Here is a 22305-nt window from a genome sequence, read left to right on the forward strand (position 1 = left end):
GTTTAACATCTTTGGTTGGTTTTGAAGGAGGGAGGAAAGGGGTATATCCCTATGTGACAGGTGCTCTTACACATAAAATAGCCACTTCTTATTTTCTTATAGATATTCCTTTAAAACTGTACCCTAATAAAAGAATATAGTCATCTCCATGAAATATCTTCCCTGCCTTCTGTTATTTTGCTAGTCATTTCATATGCTGTAACCTAGCAAATAATAGAGGTAGAAAGAACAGTACCTTAAAAATAAACATCCAGATTTTTCAGTCTTCAGGCCATTGAGCTTGATTTTAATTCCAGTCAAAATCATAGAACACATTATTAATGGTTTGTGAGTATTTAGCTTGAGAAGCAGTGATGCCTGACTAACTTCATTTTTTCTTTCTTTCTTTCTTTCTGATAGGGTTATTATTAGCTATGAGAATGTCATAATTCATTGGTCTCCAAATTTTTTTGATAGCACACCCCTATCAGTAAAAAATTTTTTGTCTTTTCCCCCCTACCAGCACATACACAGCTAGGTACCATAGTGCACAAGGCACTGGGCCTGGAGTCAGGAAGGTGTGAGAAAATAATGGGCTTTGGAATGCCCAAAGGCCCCATCTGAGGGGATTGAGTGGATTAAGATTGATTGTATTAACTCACTTAAAGTTAATTCAATTAAAACCACACCTGCCTGGCCCTTAAGAGGGTGTGTTCTCAGAGGGTGTGAACTCTGACCTCAACATGGGACCACCGTCAAGTCTAGTAACCCAATGGATTTGGGTGATGCTAGCCAATTAGCTTGAACTAGTGTGTAAGGGCCGCCTCTCCTCCGGAAGCTTCCACTCTCAGTTTGGCACTCAAACAGGCTTGTGGTGGAAGACTTGGAGGAAGAAGCAGGCCAGGTTGGAGCTCTAGGCTAGATAGGCCTTTCCTTAATTTTCTGACCCAGGTGTTCTCTTTTTTACTAATATTTAATATATTTTAATAAATGCTTAATGCCCCCAAACTGGTGCAATAGCCTCTAATTTCTAAGTAACAAATATATGATAAACCCCAGCTAATTTTCCCTACACTTGGGACAGTAATAGGTAACCACATTAAATTATACATGTCACAAAGACCTGAGTTCAAATTCTGTTTCAGACAGTTACTAGCTGTGTGACCCAGAGCAAATCACTTAATCTCTGCCTGCCTCAGTTTCCTCACTTGTAAAATGGGGATCATAGTAGCACCTACTTTCTGGGTTGTCTTGACCAAATGAGATTATATTTGTAAAGCACTTTCCAAACTTTAAAGCACCATATAAATGTTAGTTATTATTAAGAATGTGTAGGTGCAGCTAGGTGGCGCAGTGGATAAAGCACAGGCCCTGGATTCAGGAGGACCTGAGTTCAAATCCAGCCTCAGACACGTGACACTTACTAGCTGTGTGACCTTGGGCAAGTCACTTAACCCTCGTTGCCCTACAAAAAAAGAAACAAACAAAAAATACTTTAAAAAAATTCTTTGGGGTCCCCTAGGTGGCACAGTGCTAAACACAGTGCTTAAACACATACTAGCTGTGTAACCCTGAGCAAGTCACTTAACCCCAGTTGCCTCACCAAAAAAAAAAAAAAGAATGTATATATATTATTTACAAAGTATGTATATTTGCTCCCTCACTTTACCACTGCCAAAGATACAGCATACTTGGATTTTATAAATAATAATGTACATTATGCAATTTATGCAAAAAATATAATTTTTTTTTTAGTGAGGCAATTGGGGTTAAGTGACTTGCCCAGGGTCACACAGCTAGTAAGTGTTAAGTGTCGGAGGTTGGATTTGAACTCAGGTCCTCCTGACTCCAGGGCCGGTGCTCTATCCACTGTGCCACCTAGCCGCCCCACAACTTTTTAATTATATTTTTTGCGGGGCAGCTAGGTGGCACAGTGGATAGAGCACCGGCCCTGGAGTCAGGAGGACCTGAGTTCAAATCCGGCCTCAGACACTTAACACTTACTAGCTGTGTGACCCTGGGCAAGTCACTTAACCCCAATTGCCTCACTAAAAAAAAAAAAAAAGTTGTGATAAAGATAAAACAACATTTAATCTCAGACCTACTGGAGAGCCATTGGAGTTTATTGAATAGGATAGTGATAATTATCAGATCTATGCTTTAGGAAAATTACCTGTCAGCTGTATGGAGGATGAATTGAAGAGGGGAGAGATTTGAGGAAAAGGACATCATTAAGAGGCTCTTATAATACAGTAGTCTGGGCAAAGGGTCGTCTGGTCCTAAACTTGGATGATGGCTATGTGAGGAGATTAACAAGGACTTTTGAGAGCTGTGAAGCTGGGGATAATGAAAGTGTGTAACTGATTATATAAATAGGATGAGAGGAAGTGAGGACTCCAAGATGACACTGAGGTAGTGAAGCTGGGTTACAGGAAGCATGGTGATGCTCTGAACAGTAACAAAGAAGTTTAGAAGAAGGGGCCAGAGATAATATAATGAGTGTGTGATGTAGATCACAACCCATTTGTTCCTACTTATCCTGTGAGACCCATTCTGTCCCACCCAAAATGAAAGAAAAAATGGAAAGATGAGGCTAGTATTTACTAATCATTGCAGTAGTTTGCAGTAGTTTGCAGAGCCTACCCTTTTAGAGGTGATTTGTTGCACCTACCAGGTGATTGTGGAGCTTGGGGTAGGGGAGAATTCTCCCAGTAGTACCTAGAAAGATGCTGCCATGTATACCAGGGTAGCAGTTAGGCTATAACTGCCATGAGGGACCAGCACAGACACAGATAGGGGCATATTGGGAGCTTGCACAGGAGAGGAGACAGTCAAGGAGTGTTGGGAGATTAAAGTAAGAGGTGGTTGTGCTGGAGACAGGCCCCATAGTTGGCTGTTGTGAGGAGGGTGAGATGTAGCCTATCTTTCTTCCTCTGACTGGTTGGTCCCTGGAGTTCAGACCACTGCATTCTCTCTCCCCACCCCCTGGGGCAATGAGGGTTAAGTGATTAGTCCAGGGTCATAGTAAGTGTCAAGTATCTGAGGCTGGATTTGAACTCAGGTCTTCCTGAATCCAGGGCTGGTGCTTTATCCACTGTGCCACCTAACTGCCTCCAACTGCACTCTTTTTGGAAACCACTGCCACAGATATAGCATATTTGGAATTTACAAAGCATTTGACTAAGCTTTTCATGCCATCTTTGTGTACAAGTTGAGATATATGGACTAGATAAGGTAGCTTTAAAGCTAGTTGAATGATCAGACTCAAAGAACAATCATTAATAGGTGACTGTCATCATGGGGAGATTGCTTTCTTGGAGTGAATCTCTCTTCAGTCCTGTGTCATTGATCATTTTTTAATCAAAGATTTGGATAGGGGGCAGCTAGATGGCGCAGTGGATAAAGCACCAGCCTTGGATTCAGGAGGACCTGAGTTCAAAGCTAGCCTCAGACACTTGACACTTAACTAGCTGTGTGACCCTGGGCAAGTCACTTAACCCTCATTGCCCTGCAAAAAAAAAAAAACTAAACTAAACTAAAACAAAGATTTGGATAAAGGCACAGAAGGCACATAAAGGCACATCAAATTTGCCATTTGAGTTCATGAACATATGGAATGAGAGTCTGGATCCAAAAAGACCCGGCTGAACTAGAAAACAGGCTGAATGTTCAGTTTCAATTACATCTGATTCTTCATGACCTCATTTCAGAATTTCCTGGCAAAGATACTGGAGTGCTTTGCCATTTCCTTCTCTAGCTCATTTTACAGATGAGGAAACCGAGGCAAACAAGATTAAGTGACTTGCCTAGGGTCACATAGCTAGGAAGTATCAGAAGGTGGATTTGAACTTAGGTTTTCCTCATTCCAGGCCCAGTGCCATATCTACTACACCATCTCGCCATCTCGCTGCCCAAGCCAAGTACAAAAAGATGAAATATAATAATATATGAAATATAATAAAGATAAATTTAAAATTTTACACTTGGATTACAAAATCAGTTTTTCAAGTATAGGGATAAGTAGAGATAAGATATGTCTAGGCAACAATTCAGTTGAAAGATGTGGTGTTTATACTTTAATTTGATGGCTCATTGAGTCAGCAAATGACCCAGCAACCAAAAAAGTTAATGTGCTTTTAGACTAAATGAAAGGAGGCACAGTGTCAAAATGAATGAGGCAAAAGTCCTGTTGCACCATGCCCTGGACAAACCCCCTTGGTAGTATTGTGTTCCATTCTGTGTGCCACATTATAGGAAAGTCATTGACAAACCTGGAGCACATCCAGAGGAGAGCAATCAGGTTGGTTATGTTAAGGGCTAAAATTCTAGCTAAACTGTCTAAAATATCTAATGAGTGGTCACCAATAAATTATAAGCTTTAGCAAGAGTTAGACTTTTAAGCATTTATTAAGGAGAATAAGAATTTGGTAAAGAGAGAGAAAGGCCTAGATTCCTATCTATTAAAGGGAGAGCACATTTCTAGCTCTGCTCTCCACCAGAGTCCAAAGGAAAGAGTGTGAGAGCGAGCGCCAGTCTCTTCCTTCCTCCTCCCATTAGCCAATGTCACTTCCTGACGCCAAAGAAAGACTCCTGGTCTTGCCCTCAAAGACCTTCGCTTCATGGGCGGAACTCTTCTACAGTAAGTCTCCAGCAGGTGGCGTCATTCCAATCGTTACAGTTAGGAATTTTAGAGATCATGCTGTATGAACTTTGGTTAAAGATAGTTCATCTAAAAATGAGAAGTTATTCGGTAGTAGATTAGACTTGATCTTTTTTGCCCCTGATGGCAGAACTAGCGAACTTATTTATAATTAGAGCTATCCAAAAGTGCAGTGGGCTGCCTTGGGAAATGTGGGATTTTCTATGACTGAAGGTCGTCAAGCTGAATTTGGACAAACACTTGTCAGAGATGTCATAGAACTGATTCAGATATGAGTGTATTGGGTATTTCCTACTCTGAGATTCAGTCACATGTAGCAAAGGTACGATACAGATTTTCATTTGGAAACCATTGAATGTCAGAGCTGAAGGGAACCTGAGGCATAATCTAATATGACTTTATTACTTTCCAGATGAGACAAAGTGAGGCTCAAAGATGAATGTGTTTTGCCTGACTGGTTAACTTGTCATTCAGTTAGTGGCAGAAGCTGCACAAAAAACTAATTCTGAGAAATGAATATTTCATTCTTTGCGTATCTCCTCATTGCCCAGCACATTACCTGATAACAGTAGGGACTTAATAAGCTCTTATCAATTGATTGATTACTTCTGTCAAATAAGAATTTCATACCTCAATGGATGAAACAACCATGTAGCTTTTTTTGGGAGTTCAGTCATAATAACATCACTTTTCATCCTCATGTTCAGGAAACAAGGAGAAAAAAGAAGCTCGTTTAGTACCTTGATTTTTAAGAGCTAATATAACAGGAATATTAAGCTTTTTTTCCCCTTTGTAAAACATAAAAGATCACAAATAGAAAGCCATTTAAGTTTTTTAAGAAATAAAGCTAATTTAAATTTACCTGTTTCCTCATCTATAAAATGGGTATAATCATGTTTGTGGTACCTTCCTTGCAGGGATGTATGAGACTCAAATAAGATAATGAGTGATTATCTTATTAATAATAATAGCTTAACATGTATAACTCTTTAAGGTTTGCAAAGCACTTTACATATATTATTTGATCCTCCCAATAACCCTATGAAATAGATGCTATTATCTGCATTAATGTATTAAGTCATTTTTAAATGTCATATAAATGTCATATAATTTTTTTAGTACTCTCTAGCAGTCATTATGGAGAATTTCAAAGGACTTTATATGATCTTTTTCTTTTATAGGACAAGTCCAGAGCGAGATCCTCTAATTCTTCTATCTCGGGAAAACCCAGGCCTCGTCGATGCAGAGTACACTAAGAATCAAGCCTGGAAATCTGAGAAAGTAATTATTGACAGATTTAGCACAGTGGACGTTATTCTCTGTATGGAATTACAAGCTAGATTTTCTTTGGGTGGTGGGGTGAAGATGAAGATCATTTAATATACTAGTAATTGCCAATACTGAGATCATTTTTCAATGAACACTACAAGTTAAGTCAGCATTATTCCTGGTAGCTTTTATCATGGAATGAAAAGGTGTACCTTGCACATACTGTGAGCGGCTGAAATTGGCCTGGGGCACCCCAAATGGGCTATACCCTTCCCCCAGCACAATTGCTCTCCCCAGACACATAAGCCTCTTGCGCCCATCCCCTGCTCAGCGAGGATGAGCATGAAAAGCCTCAGAAAAGCCCCAGCTCCCTCCGTCCTGCGGGATAAACCCCAGGCATGATGCACTGGGTTCGCAGCGTGGGGCACTGCCCCCTTGAGCCCTGGGCATGGTACCCACAGCTCCCTCAAGCCACTGTGGCCCTGGGGCAGATAGTGAATTAGCTTGGCATGCACATGGGCACGGCCCAGCCCAAGGGTCTGGTGAGAAAGAAGGGTTTGTATTCAGGAGCAGAGGTAGTGAAAGGAGTCACTATGGTGAATCAGAGGTCGCTACAGAGAGAGAAGTTAGAAGAGGGGGACACTACAGGAGAGCTATAGAGACAGTGAGAGATGCTAGGAGGGAGGAGAACTAGCAAGAAGGTAGAGATGTTGAGAGGTCGGTGGGAGAAGAAGCGCAGGGGAGCTGGAGTGAAAGAGAAAAAGAGTGAAAGGGAGAGGACTGAGAAAGTTGCAGAGGACTGAAGGCGAACTGGCATGGCTGCATCGGAGGCAGTGGCCATCATACCCTCAGGAGAGAAGCCAAAGGTGGCAGGAGAGAAAGTTAAAAGAGAAAGTGGAGAGTCTGGGTACCCAAGTTCACAGGTCGTATTTCTTGCTTTATACTTATCTTTAAGTTTATTCTCATAAATAAACCCTTTTGCTTTAATTGAAAAGAAGTTTTTTAATCTTTTCCTTATCAGGCTGGGAGAGGTACTGGAGGAGGAGGAAGAGCCTCCCAAGTGGCTCTTCCCATATTAAATTAAAAGTAGTCAGATAGCCTGTAGATTAGCCAGCCAGCCAGGAGTTCACAGATTAAGACCCAGTAATAATATTTTTTACATTGCATGGTGACCACGAAGGGACTTATGGGCCAGTTATAATTTTTCAGATGCTAACACAGTTATAAGTTTTTCAGATTAGCAGTTAAGTTTTTTTTTTAATAATACCTTCATTTGTCTAAATGATATTGATACCGTCTGCCAGGAGAGCTTCTAATTCCTCAGAGAAACACTGGCTAAAATGTGACAGGTAAATGGAATCTTTTGAAACCTGAAAAGGCTTGTATGAACCAATGTAAAGTGGAGAGAGCACAATCAGAAGAGTACAATAACAACACTGTTATAAAAAAAACAACAAATTTGAAAGACTTAGGAACTATGGTCAATGCAATGACCAACCAAGATTGCAGAGTACCAATGATAAAGCATGCAGGTCACCTCCTAACAAGGAGGCACTATAATTAAAATTATTTTCATTTCTATGTCACTCTCATTTGAAGGAATAAAAGGTCTAGAATCTCAAGGGAAATAATGAGAAAAAATACAAATATAAGGGAACATAATATTAAAAAGTTCAAATTGTATTGTAAAGGTGTGCTTATCAAAACTGTTTAGTAGTGGTTATAAAACAGAAAAGTAGATCAATGGTACAGATTATATAAGCAAGAAACAGAATTATATGAAAATAAATAGTAGCTCAATATTTGATAAAGATGGGGACATAAATTATAGAAAAGGGACTCCCTTTTCAGACAAGAACTGCTAGGAAATCTGGAGTGAGGGGGCAGTTTTTTTTTTTTAGACTTGATATGAAAATATTTATTATTCTTTTTTTTTAAATTTTCATAATTTTATATATATATTTTTAAATGTATGAGGTATTTTATTTTTTCCGTTACATGTAAAGATAGTTCTCGACTTTTGTTTATACATGCTTTACAATTTCAGATTTTTCTCCCTCCCTCCCCCCTCCCCTAGACAGCAGGTAATCTGATATAGGTTATATCTATATATCTCTATACATATAGATATAGATATAGATATATACACACACATATATATATATACACATAATAACATTAATCCTATTTCTGCATTAATCCTGTTACAAGAGAAAGAATCAGAGCAGTGATGCAAAACCTCAAAATAGAGAAAAAAAAAACAGCACCCAAAACAAAAGAAATAATATGGTTCAATCAGCATCTATACTCCACAGTTCTTTCTTTCTTTTTTTTTCTTGAATTTGGAGATCCTCTTCTATCATGAGTTCCCTGGAACTCTTCTGTACCATTGCATTGGTGAGAAGAATATAGTCCATCACAGTAGGTCAACACTCAATGTTGATGATACTGTGTACAATGTTCTTCTGGTTCTGCTCATCTCACTCATCATCAGCTCACGTAAGACCCTCCAGGTTTCTCTGAACTCTTCCTGCTCATCATTTCTTACAGCACAATAGTATTCCATTGTATTCATATACCACAACTTGTCCAGCCATTCCTCAATTGATGGGCACCCCTTCAACTTCCAGTTCCTTGCTACCACGTAAAGAGCAGCTATAAATATTTTTGTACATGTGGGTCCCTTTCCCCCTTCCATGATTTCTTTGGGCAAAAGACCTAAAAGTGGGATTGCTGGGTCAAAGGGTATGCACAGCTTTATCGCCCTTTGGGCATAATTCCAAATTGCTCTCCAGAATGGTTGGATCAGCTCACAGCTCCACCAACAATGCATTAGTGTTCCAATTTTCCCACAGCCTCTCCAACATTTATTATCTTCCTTTTTTGTCATTTTAGCCAATCTGATAGGTGTCAGGTGGTACCTCAGAGTTGTTTTAATTTGCATCTCTCTAATCATTAGAGATTTAGAGCATTTTTTCATATGGGAATAGATAGCTTTGGTTTCTTCATCAGAAAACTGCCTGTTCATATCCTTTGACCATTTCTCAATTGGGGAATGACTTGGATTCTTATAAATTTGATTTAATTCCCTATATATTTTAGAGATGAGGCCTTTATCAGAAGCACTGGCCTCAAAAATTGTTTCCCAGCTTTCTGCCTCCCTTCCAATTTTGGATGCATTGCTTCTGTTTGTACAAAAATTTTTTAATTTAATATAATCAAAATCATCCATTTTGCATTTTATAATATACTCTATCTCTTGTTTGGTCAAAAACTGTTTTCCTTTCCAAAGATCTGATAGGTACACTATTCCTTTCTCTCCTAATTTACCTATGGTATCACCTCTTATGTCTAAATCATGTATCCATTTTGACTTTATTTTAGTATAAGGTGTAAGATGTTGATCTATGCCTAATTTCTGCCATACTATCTTCCGGTTTTCCCAGCAGTTTTTGTCAAATACTGAGTTCCTATCCCAGAAGCTGGAGTCTTTGGGTTTATCAAACACTACATTACTGGTGTCATTTACTACTGCATTTCCTGAGCCTAGCCTATTCCATTGATCTACCACTCTATTTTTTAGCCAGTACCAGATAGTTTTGATGACTGCCGCTTTATAGTAAAGCTCCAGGTTTGGTACCGCTAACCCACCTTCCTGTGAATTTTTTTTCATTATTTCCCTGGATATTCTTGATTTTTTGTTTTTCCAGATGAATTTTGTTATTATTTTTTCTAGCTGTATAAAATAATTTTTAGGTAGTCTTATTGGTATGGCACTGAATAAGTAAATTAATTTAGGCAGTATTGTCATTTTTACTATGTTAGCTCTGCCTATCCATGAGCAATTGATATCTTTCCAATTATTTAGATCTGATTTGATTTGTGTGAAGAGTGTTTGGTAGTTGTGTTCATAGAGTTCCTGGGTTTATCTTGGCAAGTAGACTCCCAAGTATTTTATATTATCTACCGTTACTTTCAATGGAATTTCTCTTTCTATCTCTTGCTGCTGGACTTTGTTGGTCATGTATAGAAATGCTGATGATTTATGTGGATTTATTTTATATCCTGCTACTTTGCTAAAGTTGTTAATTGTTTCAAGTAATTTTTGACTTGATTCTCGAGGATTCCTTAAGTATACCATCATATCATCTGCAAAGAGTGATAGTTTTGTTTCCTCCTTGCCTATTCTAATTCCTTTAATTCCTTTCTCTTCTCTGATTGCTAAAGCTAACATTTCTAGAACAATATTAAATAACAGGGGTGATAATGGACATCCCTGTTTCACCCCTGATCTTATTGAGAAGGCCTCTAATTTATCTCCATTGCATATAATACTTGCTGATGGCTTTAGGTAGATACTGTTTATTATTCTAAGGAAAGCTCCCGTGAGGGGGCAGTTTGATAGAACTTAGGTTTAGATCATCACAATAAGCTTCCAGTGGATGTTACAACCTGAGTAATTGAATAGGTATAGAGCTCTTTAAAGTTTGCAAAGCAATACACACACACACACACACACACACACACACACACACACACACACACATACACACACACACACATTCTCATTGATCTATACAATAATCCTATGAAGTAGATGCTGTTATTATCATTTGACAGGTGAAAAAACTAAAGCTGAGAGAATTTAAATGAATTGTCCAGGGCTACACAGCTAGTAAATACCTGAGGTGGTATTTTAACTTCGGTCTACCAGACCCCAAGGTCAGCACAATAACTATGTCAAGCTTCCACTCCAATATAATATGAATATAAAAGGTCACATCATTAAAAAATAAGAGAGAGTGGATAAAGCACCGTCCCTGGATTCAGGAGTACTTGAGTTCAAATCCGGCCTCAGACACTTGACACTTACTAGCTGTGTGACCGTGGGCAAGTCACTTAACCCCCACTGCCCCCCCCCCCAAAAAGAATGAGAGTAGGTACTTTTCTCCTGAAATTCTTAGCCAAACTAGACAGTTCTAATTCCATGAAATTAAAAAGCTTTTGTGGCAGCTAGGTAGCGCAGTGGATAGAGCACCAGCCCTGGATTCAGGAGGATCTGAGTTCAAACCCAGCCTCAGACACTTGCCACTTACTAGCTGTGTGACCCTGGGCAAGTCACTTAACCCTCATTGCCCCACCAAAAAAAAAAAAAAAAAAGAAGAGTGAAATTAAAAAGCTTTTGCATGAATAAAACCAACAGAAAGAGTAAAAAGAGAACCTAGGAGTGGCAGAAATATTTGCATCAGATACCTAATAAAACTGATATCCAATCAATAGATATAGAATTGACATAAATACTTAAGACCTTAAGGGCCATTCTCAGTAGTATGAACTAGTTTTCAGAATAATTAGAAACTTTACATGACCATTTAAAAACATTGTTTAAATCACTACTAATAAGAAATGCAAATTAAAACAACTTTAAGGTTATAAACATCCCTAAGACTCAATTTTCGTATCCGTAAAATGAAGCAGTTGGACTTGGTGATTTCTGAGATCCTTTCCCACTTTAAATCTATGATCCTATGGTGTCAAACCCTTCAGATTGGCAAAGATGGCAAAAATCAAGAATGGTCAATACCATGGGGAGAAAGGTATATTAATACACTGTAGGGCTGGAAATTGGTCAAACCTTTATGGATGTCAACTTGGAATTATGCTAAAAAAAAGTGACTAAAATGTCCATATTCTTTAACCCTGAGATTTTGCTGTTGAGTATATACCCCAAAGAGGTGAAAGACAGGAACAAAGCTCCAATATATGCCAAAATCTTACAGAAGCTGAATTTTGGTAACAAAGAACCAGAAATAAAATGGGTATCTATTGAATGGCAGAAGAAAAACTAAGGTATGTGAATGTGATAGAGTATTATTGCACCATAAGAAAGTATGAATATGAAGGATTCAGAAACAGAGGGAGCTTTAAATGAACTGAAAAAAGAACGATAAAAATGCTTGATGACTACAACAATGTAAATAAAATAATCTCTAAAAGGAATATAAATTCTGGGTAACTGAGAAACCAGTGGTAGTCCTGAAGAACAAATTATGAAATAAATGTTTCTCCTAATGGCAGAGACGGAAGAAACTATAAGGGAAAAATACTGTATATTTCATCAGAGGCAATCCCTTTATCAAGTTGTTGTTACTTAATTGTTTTTCCCTGTTACAAGGATTAGTTCAGTTTGGAGAAGCTAGAAGGGTTTTGGTTTTTTTTCCTTTTTCAGAAAAAATTTTGATGTAAAGATGTAAAGCACCAATAAAATGTATTGAGTTTGAGAGGAGGGGAGGGAGAAAGAGGGGGAAAAGGAAAGGACAGAGAGAGAGAGAATGAAAATGTACGTTCATATTTGGATTGTTTATGAAAGTTGTTTAATGAACTATTTTTACTTGAAGTTTCAAAAAATTTCCAAGGTTTAAGTGCCTCCCCCCCGCCCCCCCCACATACACTGAGAGGTGATCAGACCTTTAAGAATAATCTGATTCCTAAAACTGATTAAAAAAAAAAGACACCTCAGAATTTCAACTTACTAATTTGTGATAAAAGAAATGCCTGGTAAGACAATCAGTACCAACCATCTGTGTGAGTCCTTTCCTCTGGGTGAGTAAATTCACTCCAGAGACCAAATTATAAAGATTCATATGGTTGTGGGGTAAGCAAAGGCAGTTTATTTAATAGAAATAGCACTGGGTCTAGTCCAGTGATTCTTACCCTTTTTGTGTTACTGGCCTCTTTAGCAGTCCAGTGCAGCCTATGGACCCCTTCGCAGTATCATGTTTACATAGGATTACTAAGAAAACAAATTATGGTGAATTACAGATGTAATTTTTCCCTAATCCAAACTCACAGACCCCCCCCCCGCCCCCCAAAATGTATCGGTGGACTCCAGGTTAAGAATACCTGATATAATCAATCAGAAAGACTGCGTTTTGATTTCCCTCCCAGTTCCTTACTATTGAAGGTAAATAATCTCTCTGAACTTGGTGGTGATAATGGTATCTGCCATACCTACCTACCTTCCTACCTCTCAGAGTTGTCATGAAAAAGGAACTTTGCAAATCTTAAAACACTATATATAGTTACTTTTTTTTTTTTGGTGAGGCAATTGGGGTTAAGTGACTTGCCTAGGGTCATACAGCTAGTAAGTGTTAAGTGTCTGAGGCTAGATTTGAACTCAGGTCCCCTCGACTCCAGGGCTGGTGCTCTATCCACTACACCACCTAGCTGCCTCCTACATTCTATTTTTAAACTATTAATAATAAGGGTTATTTTCATTAAATTAAGGTAACTAGGGAAGTAATGAATTAGCCTCCATTATAGGGACATAAAGAACTGATACTAGTTATCCAGAATCAGGGCAGTCTCTCCCCCTGAACAATCCTGCAAACAATCATTGGAAAATTTCTACTTTTAGACTTTCTTATTTAGACTCTGGGCAGAGAATCACCTTTATGGCAGTGATTTTGTAATTAAATTTATTTCCTTCATTGGATTATATCTACTGCTATATAATTTCATCCATTTTCTATTCATTTTTTGATGTCCTTAAATTATTGCTCAGTTATTCACGAACTGCCAATCCATAACTTTTCAACAGACATTATTAAAAAATTAATTACATGAAGTTAATTTTTAAAAATTTTCTTCTAATTTAAAGGATACTCTTGGAAAACCACCTGCTAAGGAAGTTCCACTTGTGGATCACTGCAAGTACAAGTAAGGCTTCAGTTAGGCATATCCATTTATCTCTCTTTTCTCCCAATACTGATTTATGCATTAACTCTTAGTGAGTCAGCTCTAGTACTCAAGACCTAACTGGGATTTAGGAGCAAAATCATAATATTCACTATAGGAATAAATCTTCCTTATAGATATTTAAAATTGGAGGAGATCTTTATTGGTAACTGTTCTAAGACTCCTTTGGACCACAATTCAAGCAAACATTTGCTCAGGCTGTTTTTAAAATTGGGACCTGATCATATAGGGAACAAGAGAAAAGCTTATGTTTGTGGCCAGAGTTGGAAGTTGCCTAGAGGAAATAAGGGAGACTGCTGCAGAATTTAGAGGAGAAAGAGGGAAGAGAAGAAAAAGAGGAAAGACATGATCACTGGGAGAAAAGAAGTGATATAGAAATTAGAAAAAAGTTGTCATTTGTGGCTAGGAGTATTTAACGCCAATTTTCTCCTTTTCAGATACCTGTTTAATTTTCGGGGTGTAGCTGCAAGTTTCCGTTTCAAACACCTCTTCCTGTGTGGCTCACTAGTCTTCCATGTAGGTGAGGAATGGCAAGAATTCTTCTATGCACAGCTGAGGCCATGGGTTCACTACATCCCAGTCAATACAGACCTCTCCAATGTCAGGTATGGGGCTGCTCTTATGTCAGTTTGCTGCTAATGATTTTCTCTCTCCCTTTTATTTCTTTTTTTTTTTTTTAGCGGGACAGTGGAGGTTAAGTGACTTGCTCAGGGTCACACAGCTAGTAAGTGTCAAGTGTCTGAGGCCAGATTTGAACTCAGGTACTCTTGCATCCAGGGCTGGTGCTTTATCCACTTCGCCACCTAGCCACCCCCTCTCCCTTTTATTTCTGAAGGGTACTTTTTAATGGGAGTTTTTATTTTTGCTGTTTTAAGTCACAGATGTATTATTTCACTACCATACCAGTTGGACCCCAAACTGGATTTGATGTGGAAAAAAAGGCAGAGACCACAGAAAGAATGCTGGATGATTTGTTCAGTTGTTCATTGGTCACTAGGCACCTACTATGTATATTAAGTACACTGTAGTAGATGTTAAAGAAGATTCAAGGATAAATAAGAAACAATCTGGGGCAGCTAGGTGGCGCAGTGGATAGAGCACCAGCCCTGGAGTCAGGAATACCTGAGTTCAAATCCGGCCTCAGACACTTATACTTACTAGCTGTATGACCCTGGGCAAGTCACTTAACCCCAATTGCCTCACTAAAAAAAAAAAAAAAAGAAACAATCTGTGTTCTCAAAGAACTTGTTTCTAAGACCACATTTTAGTCTAGTAGAGATTCATTCAAGCATTTTGAAATAGGCCATCCCTAATTTCACAGTTAACTATGGCTAACTTGTATTTCCCTCCATCCTATCCTTTACCTCCCCCAATTATTCTGTTCTCTCTCCTTTCACCCTGTCCCTCCCCAAAACTGTTTTGCTTCTCATTAGCCCTTCTCCAAATCTACCTTCCCTTCTATCACACACAGCCACCCTCCCCCTGACCCCCTCCCTAACCCCCCCCTTTTTTTTCTAGTCCCCTTCCCCTACTAATTTCCTGCAGGGTAAGATAGATTTCTATAACCAATTGAGTGTGTATATTATTCCCTCTCTGAATCAATTCTGATGAGAGTAAGGTTAATTACCTCCCCCATCTTCCCCTCCCTGTTAAAGCTTTTTCTTCTTTAATGTGAGATACTTTACCCCATTCCACCTCTCTCTTTCCCTTTATCCCAGTGCATTCCTCTCTCACCCCTTAATTTTTTTTAGATATCTTTTCATATTCATCTCACACCTGTGTCTAAATATACTCCATCTAACTGCTCTAATAATGAGAAAGTCTTTATGAGATATTAGTATCATCTTCCCACATAGGAATGTAAGCACTTTAACCTTATTAAATCCCTTATGATTTCCTTTTTATGGGGGTGGGGGGTGGGGCAGTGAGGGTTAAGTGACTTGCCCAGGGTTACATAGCTAGTGCCAAGTGTCTGAGGCTGGATTTGAACTCAGGTCCTTCTGAATTCAGGGCTGGTGCTTTATCCACTGTGTCATCTAGCTGCCCCCTGATTTCCTTTTCTTATTTACCTTTTTGTGCTTCTCTTGAGTCTTGTATTTGATAGTCAAATTTTCTTTTCAGCTCAGGTCCTCTCTTTTATTGACTGCCCATTTTTTCCCCCTGAAGGATTGATTCTTGGTGTTAATTTTTGGTTGTAGGTGATTCTTGGTTGTAATCCCAGTTCTTTTGCCCTGTGGAATATCACATTCTAAGCCCTATGATCCTTTAATGTAGAAGCTGCTAAATCTTGTGTTTGTCTGACTGTGGCTCCACAATACTTGAATTTTTCTTTCTGGCTGCTTGCAATATTTTCTCCTTGACTTGGGAGCTCTGCAATTCAGTTTTCATTTTGAGATTTCTTTCAAGAGGTGATTGGTGGATTCTTTCAATTTCTCTTTACCCTCTGGTTCTAGAATATTAGAGCAGTTTTCCTTGATAAGTCCTTGAAAGATGATGTCTAGGCTCTTTTGTTGATCAAGGCTTTCATGTAGTCTAATAATTTTTAAATTGTCTCTCCTTGGATCTATTTTCCAGGTCCATTCTTTTTCCAATGTGATATTTCACAATTGTCTTCTATTTTTTCATTCTTTTGGTTTTGTTTTATTGTTTCTTGATTTCTCATAAAGTCATTAGCTTCCATTTGCTCAATTCTTTGTGTGTGTGTGTGTGTGTGTGTGTGTGTTGAGGCAGTTGGGGTTAAGTGACTTTCCCAGGGTCACACAGCTAGTAAGTGTTAAGTTTCTGAGGCTGGATTTGAACTCAGGTCCTCCTGACTCCAGGGCCGGTGCCCTATCCACAGCACCACCTAGCTGCCCCGCATCTGCTCAATTCTAATAGTTAAGGACTTATTTTTTTCAGTGAGCTTTTATACCTCCTTTTCCATTTAGTCAGTTCTACTATTTTTTTTTTATGTAAAACATTACTGTATTTGTCATTTTGTACAAGAAAACTTGATTAAAAGAAAAAAATGAAAGGAAGTGTTCCATCGATATCAGTTCTTTCTTTGGAGGTGGATAGTATGTTTCATCAATAGTCCTTTGGGATTGTCTTGGATCGTTGTATTCTTGGGAATAATCAAGTCATTCAGTTCTTCATCAAACAGTATTGCTGTCTCTGTGCACAATGTTCTCTTGGTTTTGCTCACTTCACTATACATCATTTCATCCTGATTGCTTGGAGAGAGAATCAGAAGATTTCAGGGTCCAAAATGTCCTTTGTGGTCAGCCAAACTGTGTTGTTTGAAATGTTGGGGGAAGCCTCTTTTCTAAGTTATTGGGGAACTTAGCTGAGGTTTCTAATATATTGCTGCTTATAAATTAGAGGCTATTGAAGCAGTTTTGGCAGCAAGCATTTATTATTAAATTATGTTAAATGTTAGTTGATCACATTTAACACAAGTCTGAAAACCCCCAGCACCATAAATAGAGAGCGCACATGGCACCAGAGTTCAGAAATCTTACACTACCTAGAGAAAGCGTAAGCCTCCTGTGGCTCACTCAGCTTTGACTTTGTTATCTCCTTCTGAGTGTGTGTTTTGATTTTCCTTGTCCCCATTGTAACTTTCTATGGTCAGAAATTTTTTTGTTGTTTTCTCATTTCCCCCAGCCTATTTCTTGACTTCTAACTCTTTGTTAAAGTAGAGCTCTGCCTCCAGGGTAGAGGGTGCACAGTTCCAAGCTTCAGGGGGTTTATGCAGCGGTGTTCAAAGATGCTTCTTCCAAGGTGGTATGATCTAAGGAGAAGTGTGTTTAATACTCTCCTGGCCTGTGCTCTGGACTGTGAGGGACCACAAATATTCTTTTCTGCCCTTGAACTATGAGGAGGGTCTCTGCTCCACTGCAGCTACAAGCTCTGGTGTGCTAGTGCTACTCCTTGCCCTAGTATTGTCACCCAGAACTGCAGCCTGGATCTGAGTATGGGCAAAGCAACAGAATCCTGCCTCAGTGCTAGCAAAGAGACCTCTGTAATCTCCTTCTGACCAATTGTTTGATGCCTTTACCCTGTGGGCTGAGAGTTCCAGAAGCAGTTGCTGTTGCTGCTGCTGATTAAGTGGTTTCCAAAGCATGCTTCTTATTTGCTGTGGCAGGGTCTGTGCCTACACTAGATTATGCTCTACTCTCATACAGGTATGATAGACCTTTCCTGCTGACCTAAGTTGTCTTTGGCTGGAAAATTATTTCGCCCTGCCCTTTTGTGGGTTCTACTGCTCTAGGAATTGCCTTATAGCATTATTGAAAGTTATTTGGAGAGGTTTTAGGGAGAGCTCAGGCAAGTCGCTCTTTCCTTCACAGTCTTGGCTCCGCCTCCTCTGCCAGCCTTAATTTCTTAGAGAGCAAACATCCATCAATCTGATATCTCTTAAATTGTTAAAGGAAATTTAAGATGTTGCTAGCAAACTGATGCCTTGAAATGCCCAAAGAAAATTTCTAAAAACCTTTAAGTCATTCCTTTATATGCAGGTAATACCTTTAGAATTCCATGAAAAAAATAAAGCTTTTCAAAAGTGAGGATTTTTTTTTAATCATAAAAGTATTTTATTATTTTCTAGTTACATGTAGAGATCATTTTCAACATTTGTTTTTATAAGATTTCTAGTTCCAAATTTTTCTCCCTCTCTCCCTTCACCCTTCCCCAAGAAGCAAGCAAAAGTAAGTTTTGAAAAATAAAAAGAAAGACTAATGATTTCCTATTATATAAAGGAAGATTCTAAGTGACCTGAGGCTAATCAGAATTTCAGATAGTAGGTGATAAATTACCATGATACCCACAGCCCAACTGAAGGCTATAAAAGAAGAGTTTACCTTAAACCTATTGGCTCCTTCAACTATCCTTCCTTGTTTCTCTTCTTATCTCTCCCTTCAGTGTTTCAATCTTCTCTGTTCAATATCTTAGCTTTACCCCACTTTGTTTTTCCTTTTCTTTGCCTTAATTGTTGTGTTTATTGAGCACTGAGTTTTGAAATGTCCTAGACTTTTATTTCAATATAGGTGAATTGAACATTTTATAGTTGGGGGGGTTGGGTGGCTACCCTAAATTAAGTGGCTTTTAATTTGTTCATGGCCTTTGATAAATGTTTTCCTATCTCTCTGCTTTAAAGAGAGTACCTGACATCTCACAAGTCTAAAGCTGTTTGTGACTTTCAGTTATCTGTGATATCCATGTCCTCAGTGAGAGTAATTTTGTGTCATTTGAGTTTGGTATAGTCTTATACAGTTCTTTTCATTTTAGGGAACTTCTACAGTTTGTGAAGGAAAATGATGATCTAGCCCAAGAGATTGCTGAGAGGTAAGTTTTGTTTCCTTTCTTTCTATTTCTTACCGTCTTCCTGCTTTTCAGCTCCTTTCTCTGTTATCTTCCCCAATTAGAATGTATGCTTCTTGAGGTTAGGGAGCATCCTTCTTTTTCCTTGTATTAGTGTTCCCAGCACTTAGCAGTGCTTGGAACATATGGTAAGTGCTTAATAAATGCTTCTTAACTTGCTTTGCTTATTATTTCCCTGTTATGTCTAGTATGCTTTGTATCAAGGGTGCTTAATCTTTTTTGTGTCATGTGTCCCTTTGACAGTCTGGTGAAGCCTATGAAATAAGGTGTGTTGCCTACATTTATAATGGAAGTAAAAGCTAAGTTTTAACGAAAGGTTAGCGAAAATGAAGATGTAATTTTTTTTAACACAAGTTCATGAACCCTCTGAAATCTTCCCACAGATCAGGTTAAGAATCCCTGCTCTAGATAAATAGTTCTTTAAAAAAAATTTTAAATTAAATTTTTAACATTTTAAAAATTTTGGGGGGCAGCTAGGTGGCGCAGTGGAAAGAGCACCGGCCCTGGAGTCAGGAGGACCTGAGTTCAAATCCGGCCTCAGACACTTAACACTTACTAGCTGTGTGACCCTGGGCAAGTCACTTAACCCCAATTGCCTCACAAAAAAAAAAAAAACATTTAAAAATTTTTTTGATAAATAGTTCCTAATATTGTTATGGGCATGTCATAAAAGGATGCACTTTCATTCAAGGGAGCTAGCTAGCCTGTGGTTTTGGAGGTAGAATGAAGAGTCTTATGTTTATTAAAAAAAAAAAACAAAAACAAACTATTGAGTAGTTCAGCGGCAGAATGAAAGTTGTAAAAAATAATGTTACCATTGTTAAGGTCGCTCTAAGACAATGTGAAGAACTCTTTCTCTGCATATCTTAGAATGAAGATTAAGGCCATCATACAAAAACAATACAAATACATTGGTCCTGTCCTTAGCAACCTGTTCTTTGCTGGCATAGCTTGGAATCTGCCAGGCTTTAGCTTTTCTGAGGAACAGATTTTTAGAAAACATTTTTTTAAAAATCTCTTTACAAATCTGTATGTCTAGTTTACACAATTTCTATTAATGATTGTCATCACTATCACTTTTACCCACAGGGGGCGACAGTTTATTATCAACCACTTGCAGATGGATGACATTTCCTGTTACTGGAAGATTTTGTTGACTGAATATTCCAAAGCCTTGTCCTACAGAGTGAAGAAAAAGAAAGACTATAGTAAAATTTTCCCCAAACCTTTGAAAACAGAACTTTAAGAACTGCTTTTATCCTTGTGGTAGAGCGACATCATTTGGATATCTTCAAAGGAAGATGCAGAGTATCTCATTCACTTGAATGAGATTATACTTGCCTGTGGTAACTTGTATGTCATAGACTCTATGTAATACTAACCAAATAACTGGTTTTCCTTATCTTTCTGCAATAAGAGACTCTAGAAAGATCCAGACTCTCAGAGTCACATGATAATAGAGCACAGACTTGGAAACCAGATTTGTAGTCAGAGGACCTGGGTTTTAATTCTGGCTCTGTTGAAGTTTCCTAGGCCTTGTTTTTCTCATTTATAAAAGGAAGGAGTTAGATTAGCTCTCTCTGAATGTCTCTTCTAGCTCTAGTCTACGATCATATAAGCAGCCTTTTTTTTTTTTTACTCTAGCTTAAATAGGGACTAAAAATCAGACTGTGTGAGTTTTTATGTCTGTGTCTTAGATAAGCTCTATATACCCTATGCCTCATTTTACTTATTTATAAAAGAATCATGCTAGTTGTTCCATTTGTGATCACTGTGAAATGCAAAATGTCTTTTTGGACCTACTGGGCACATTATGTAGAGCAAACAAGTAGTCATTTGGAAATACAATAGGTTCTGTCTCTGGAATTCTGTTTCCCTGCATTGATCCTACTAGCTAAGTTTAGCAGATGTTTATAAAATACTTGGGGATCATTTACTGAAAGGTGCATAGGAACAGAAAGATATGTGATGCTTTTTTTTTTTTTTACTTTTTAAAAAAAATGTAAACTTTTCTGTACTTGATGAAGATTTTATATTTTTGTGTAGAATGGAAGCAGCTCTTAATTATTACAGTTGGATTTGTAATACCATTCCTATTCTTCTTATGGCTCATTTATTGAGTTTATTCAATCATTTAATGTGCATTTGTTAAGCACTTACTATTTGCCAGCTACTGTGCTAAGCACTGGAGAGATTAAAAAAAAATCCCTGCTTTAAAGCAGTTTATGACACATATATAAATAGGTACATACATACATACGAGATACATACAGGGTAGATAGAAGATAACCATAGAGGCAAAAGGCTGTAGCAAGAAAAGAAAAAAATTTGTTCCTTCAAAATAATTTCAAGAAGCTACCTGCATCTGTACCTTTTTAAACAGGGTAGCAGGAGCTGTGTATGCAAAACAAACAAATCTTTCCTATTTACTGGAATCGACACCAGTAAAGGTTATCATGAGTGTATATTTTGAGGATGACACCAATAATCCACTTCAGTAAATGTCACTAGCTGAGATTTGTAGCACCTCCTACTCTGGGATTCATTCCTGTAACTCACTTCTATATAGCAAAGAATTTATTTCAATACAAAGTCATGTTGGACTCCCCAGTTTTTCCCCCTAGACTTTCAGATAATAGCGAGATCTCTTAAGTACCCCTTCACAATATAGCAAAGTATGAGGGAGAAAAATTAGGGTTAAACCCGGATAGTGTGGTGTCTTGGAACATATTATTCACAACACCCTCCTCCACTCCCTTTAGTGAAAAAGGAATACCCAGGGACAACATATGGTAAGACATTTTCTCTGAGGATGCTTCATATCAACATTTAGAACAATCAGGTTTTTATTGTACAGCTCTAAGTCTCTGGACCTTTTTTCTCTAGGGACAAACTGCTGAAGAAGTACTGTCAATAAAGACTCATTCTGGGACATTTTATTTTCTCTTAAAATCTTATTTTTTCTTTTGTTTTTGCATCTTCATTTCCATTTATGTCTCTCCCCACCTCCTTCATATAGCTAGTTATCCTTAAAAGAAAAAGAGAAATAAAAATCTGCTCAGCCAAACCAAGCAACACATCAGCCATGCCATGTTTCACAGTATATGTAATAATCACGTTCCTATTTTCCTGCCTCTGCAAAGATGAGAGGAAGCTGTATGTTTTAAACTGTATTCTATAATCATATATAGGGTATTATCAATTACTATGTGATCTGGCAGAATGGACTCAGTAGAATCCACCCGAGTGAGGTGCCACTGTTCTTGTAAAACAGATGA

General features: G+C 38.1%; 1 protein-coding gene across 1 annotated transcript in view; it reads left to right on the forward strand.

Moving 5' to 3' along the window:
• Positions 1 to 21966, forward strand: part of POGLUT1 (protein O-glucosyltransferase 1) — a 51969-nt gene extending 30003 nt beyond the window's left edge. The window contains exons 8-12 of the mRNA XM_043991707.1: positions 5821 to 5920; positions 13569 to 13627; positions 14104 to 14271; positions 18935 to 18991; positions 20117 to 21966. Coding sequence (XP_043847642.1) covers positions 5821 to 5920; positions 13569 to 13627; positions 14104 to 14271; positions 18935 to 18991; positions 20117 to 20273 — 541 coding nt within the window. The 3' untranslated portion in view covers positions 20274 to 21966. The remainder of the gene's footprint in view (positions 1 to 5820; positions 5921 to 13568; positions 13628 to 14103; positions 14272 to 18934; positions 18992 to 20116) is intronic.
• The last annotated feature ends 339 nt before the right edge of the window (positions 21967 to 22305 follow it).

The sequence above is a fragment of the Dromiciops gliroides genome, chromosome 3 (genome assembly GCF_019393635.1).
Source record: "Dromiciops gliroides isolate mDroGli1 chromosome 3, mDroGli1.pri, whole genome shotgun sequence".
Classification (NCBI taxonomy): Eukaryota; Metazoa; Chordata; class Mammalia; order Microbiotheria; family Microbiotheriidae; genus Dromiciops; species Dromiciops gliroides.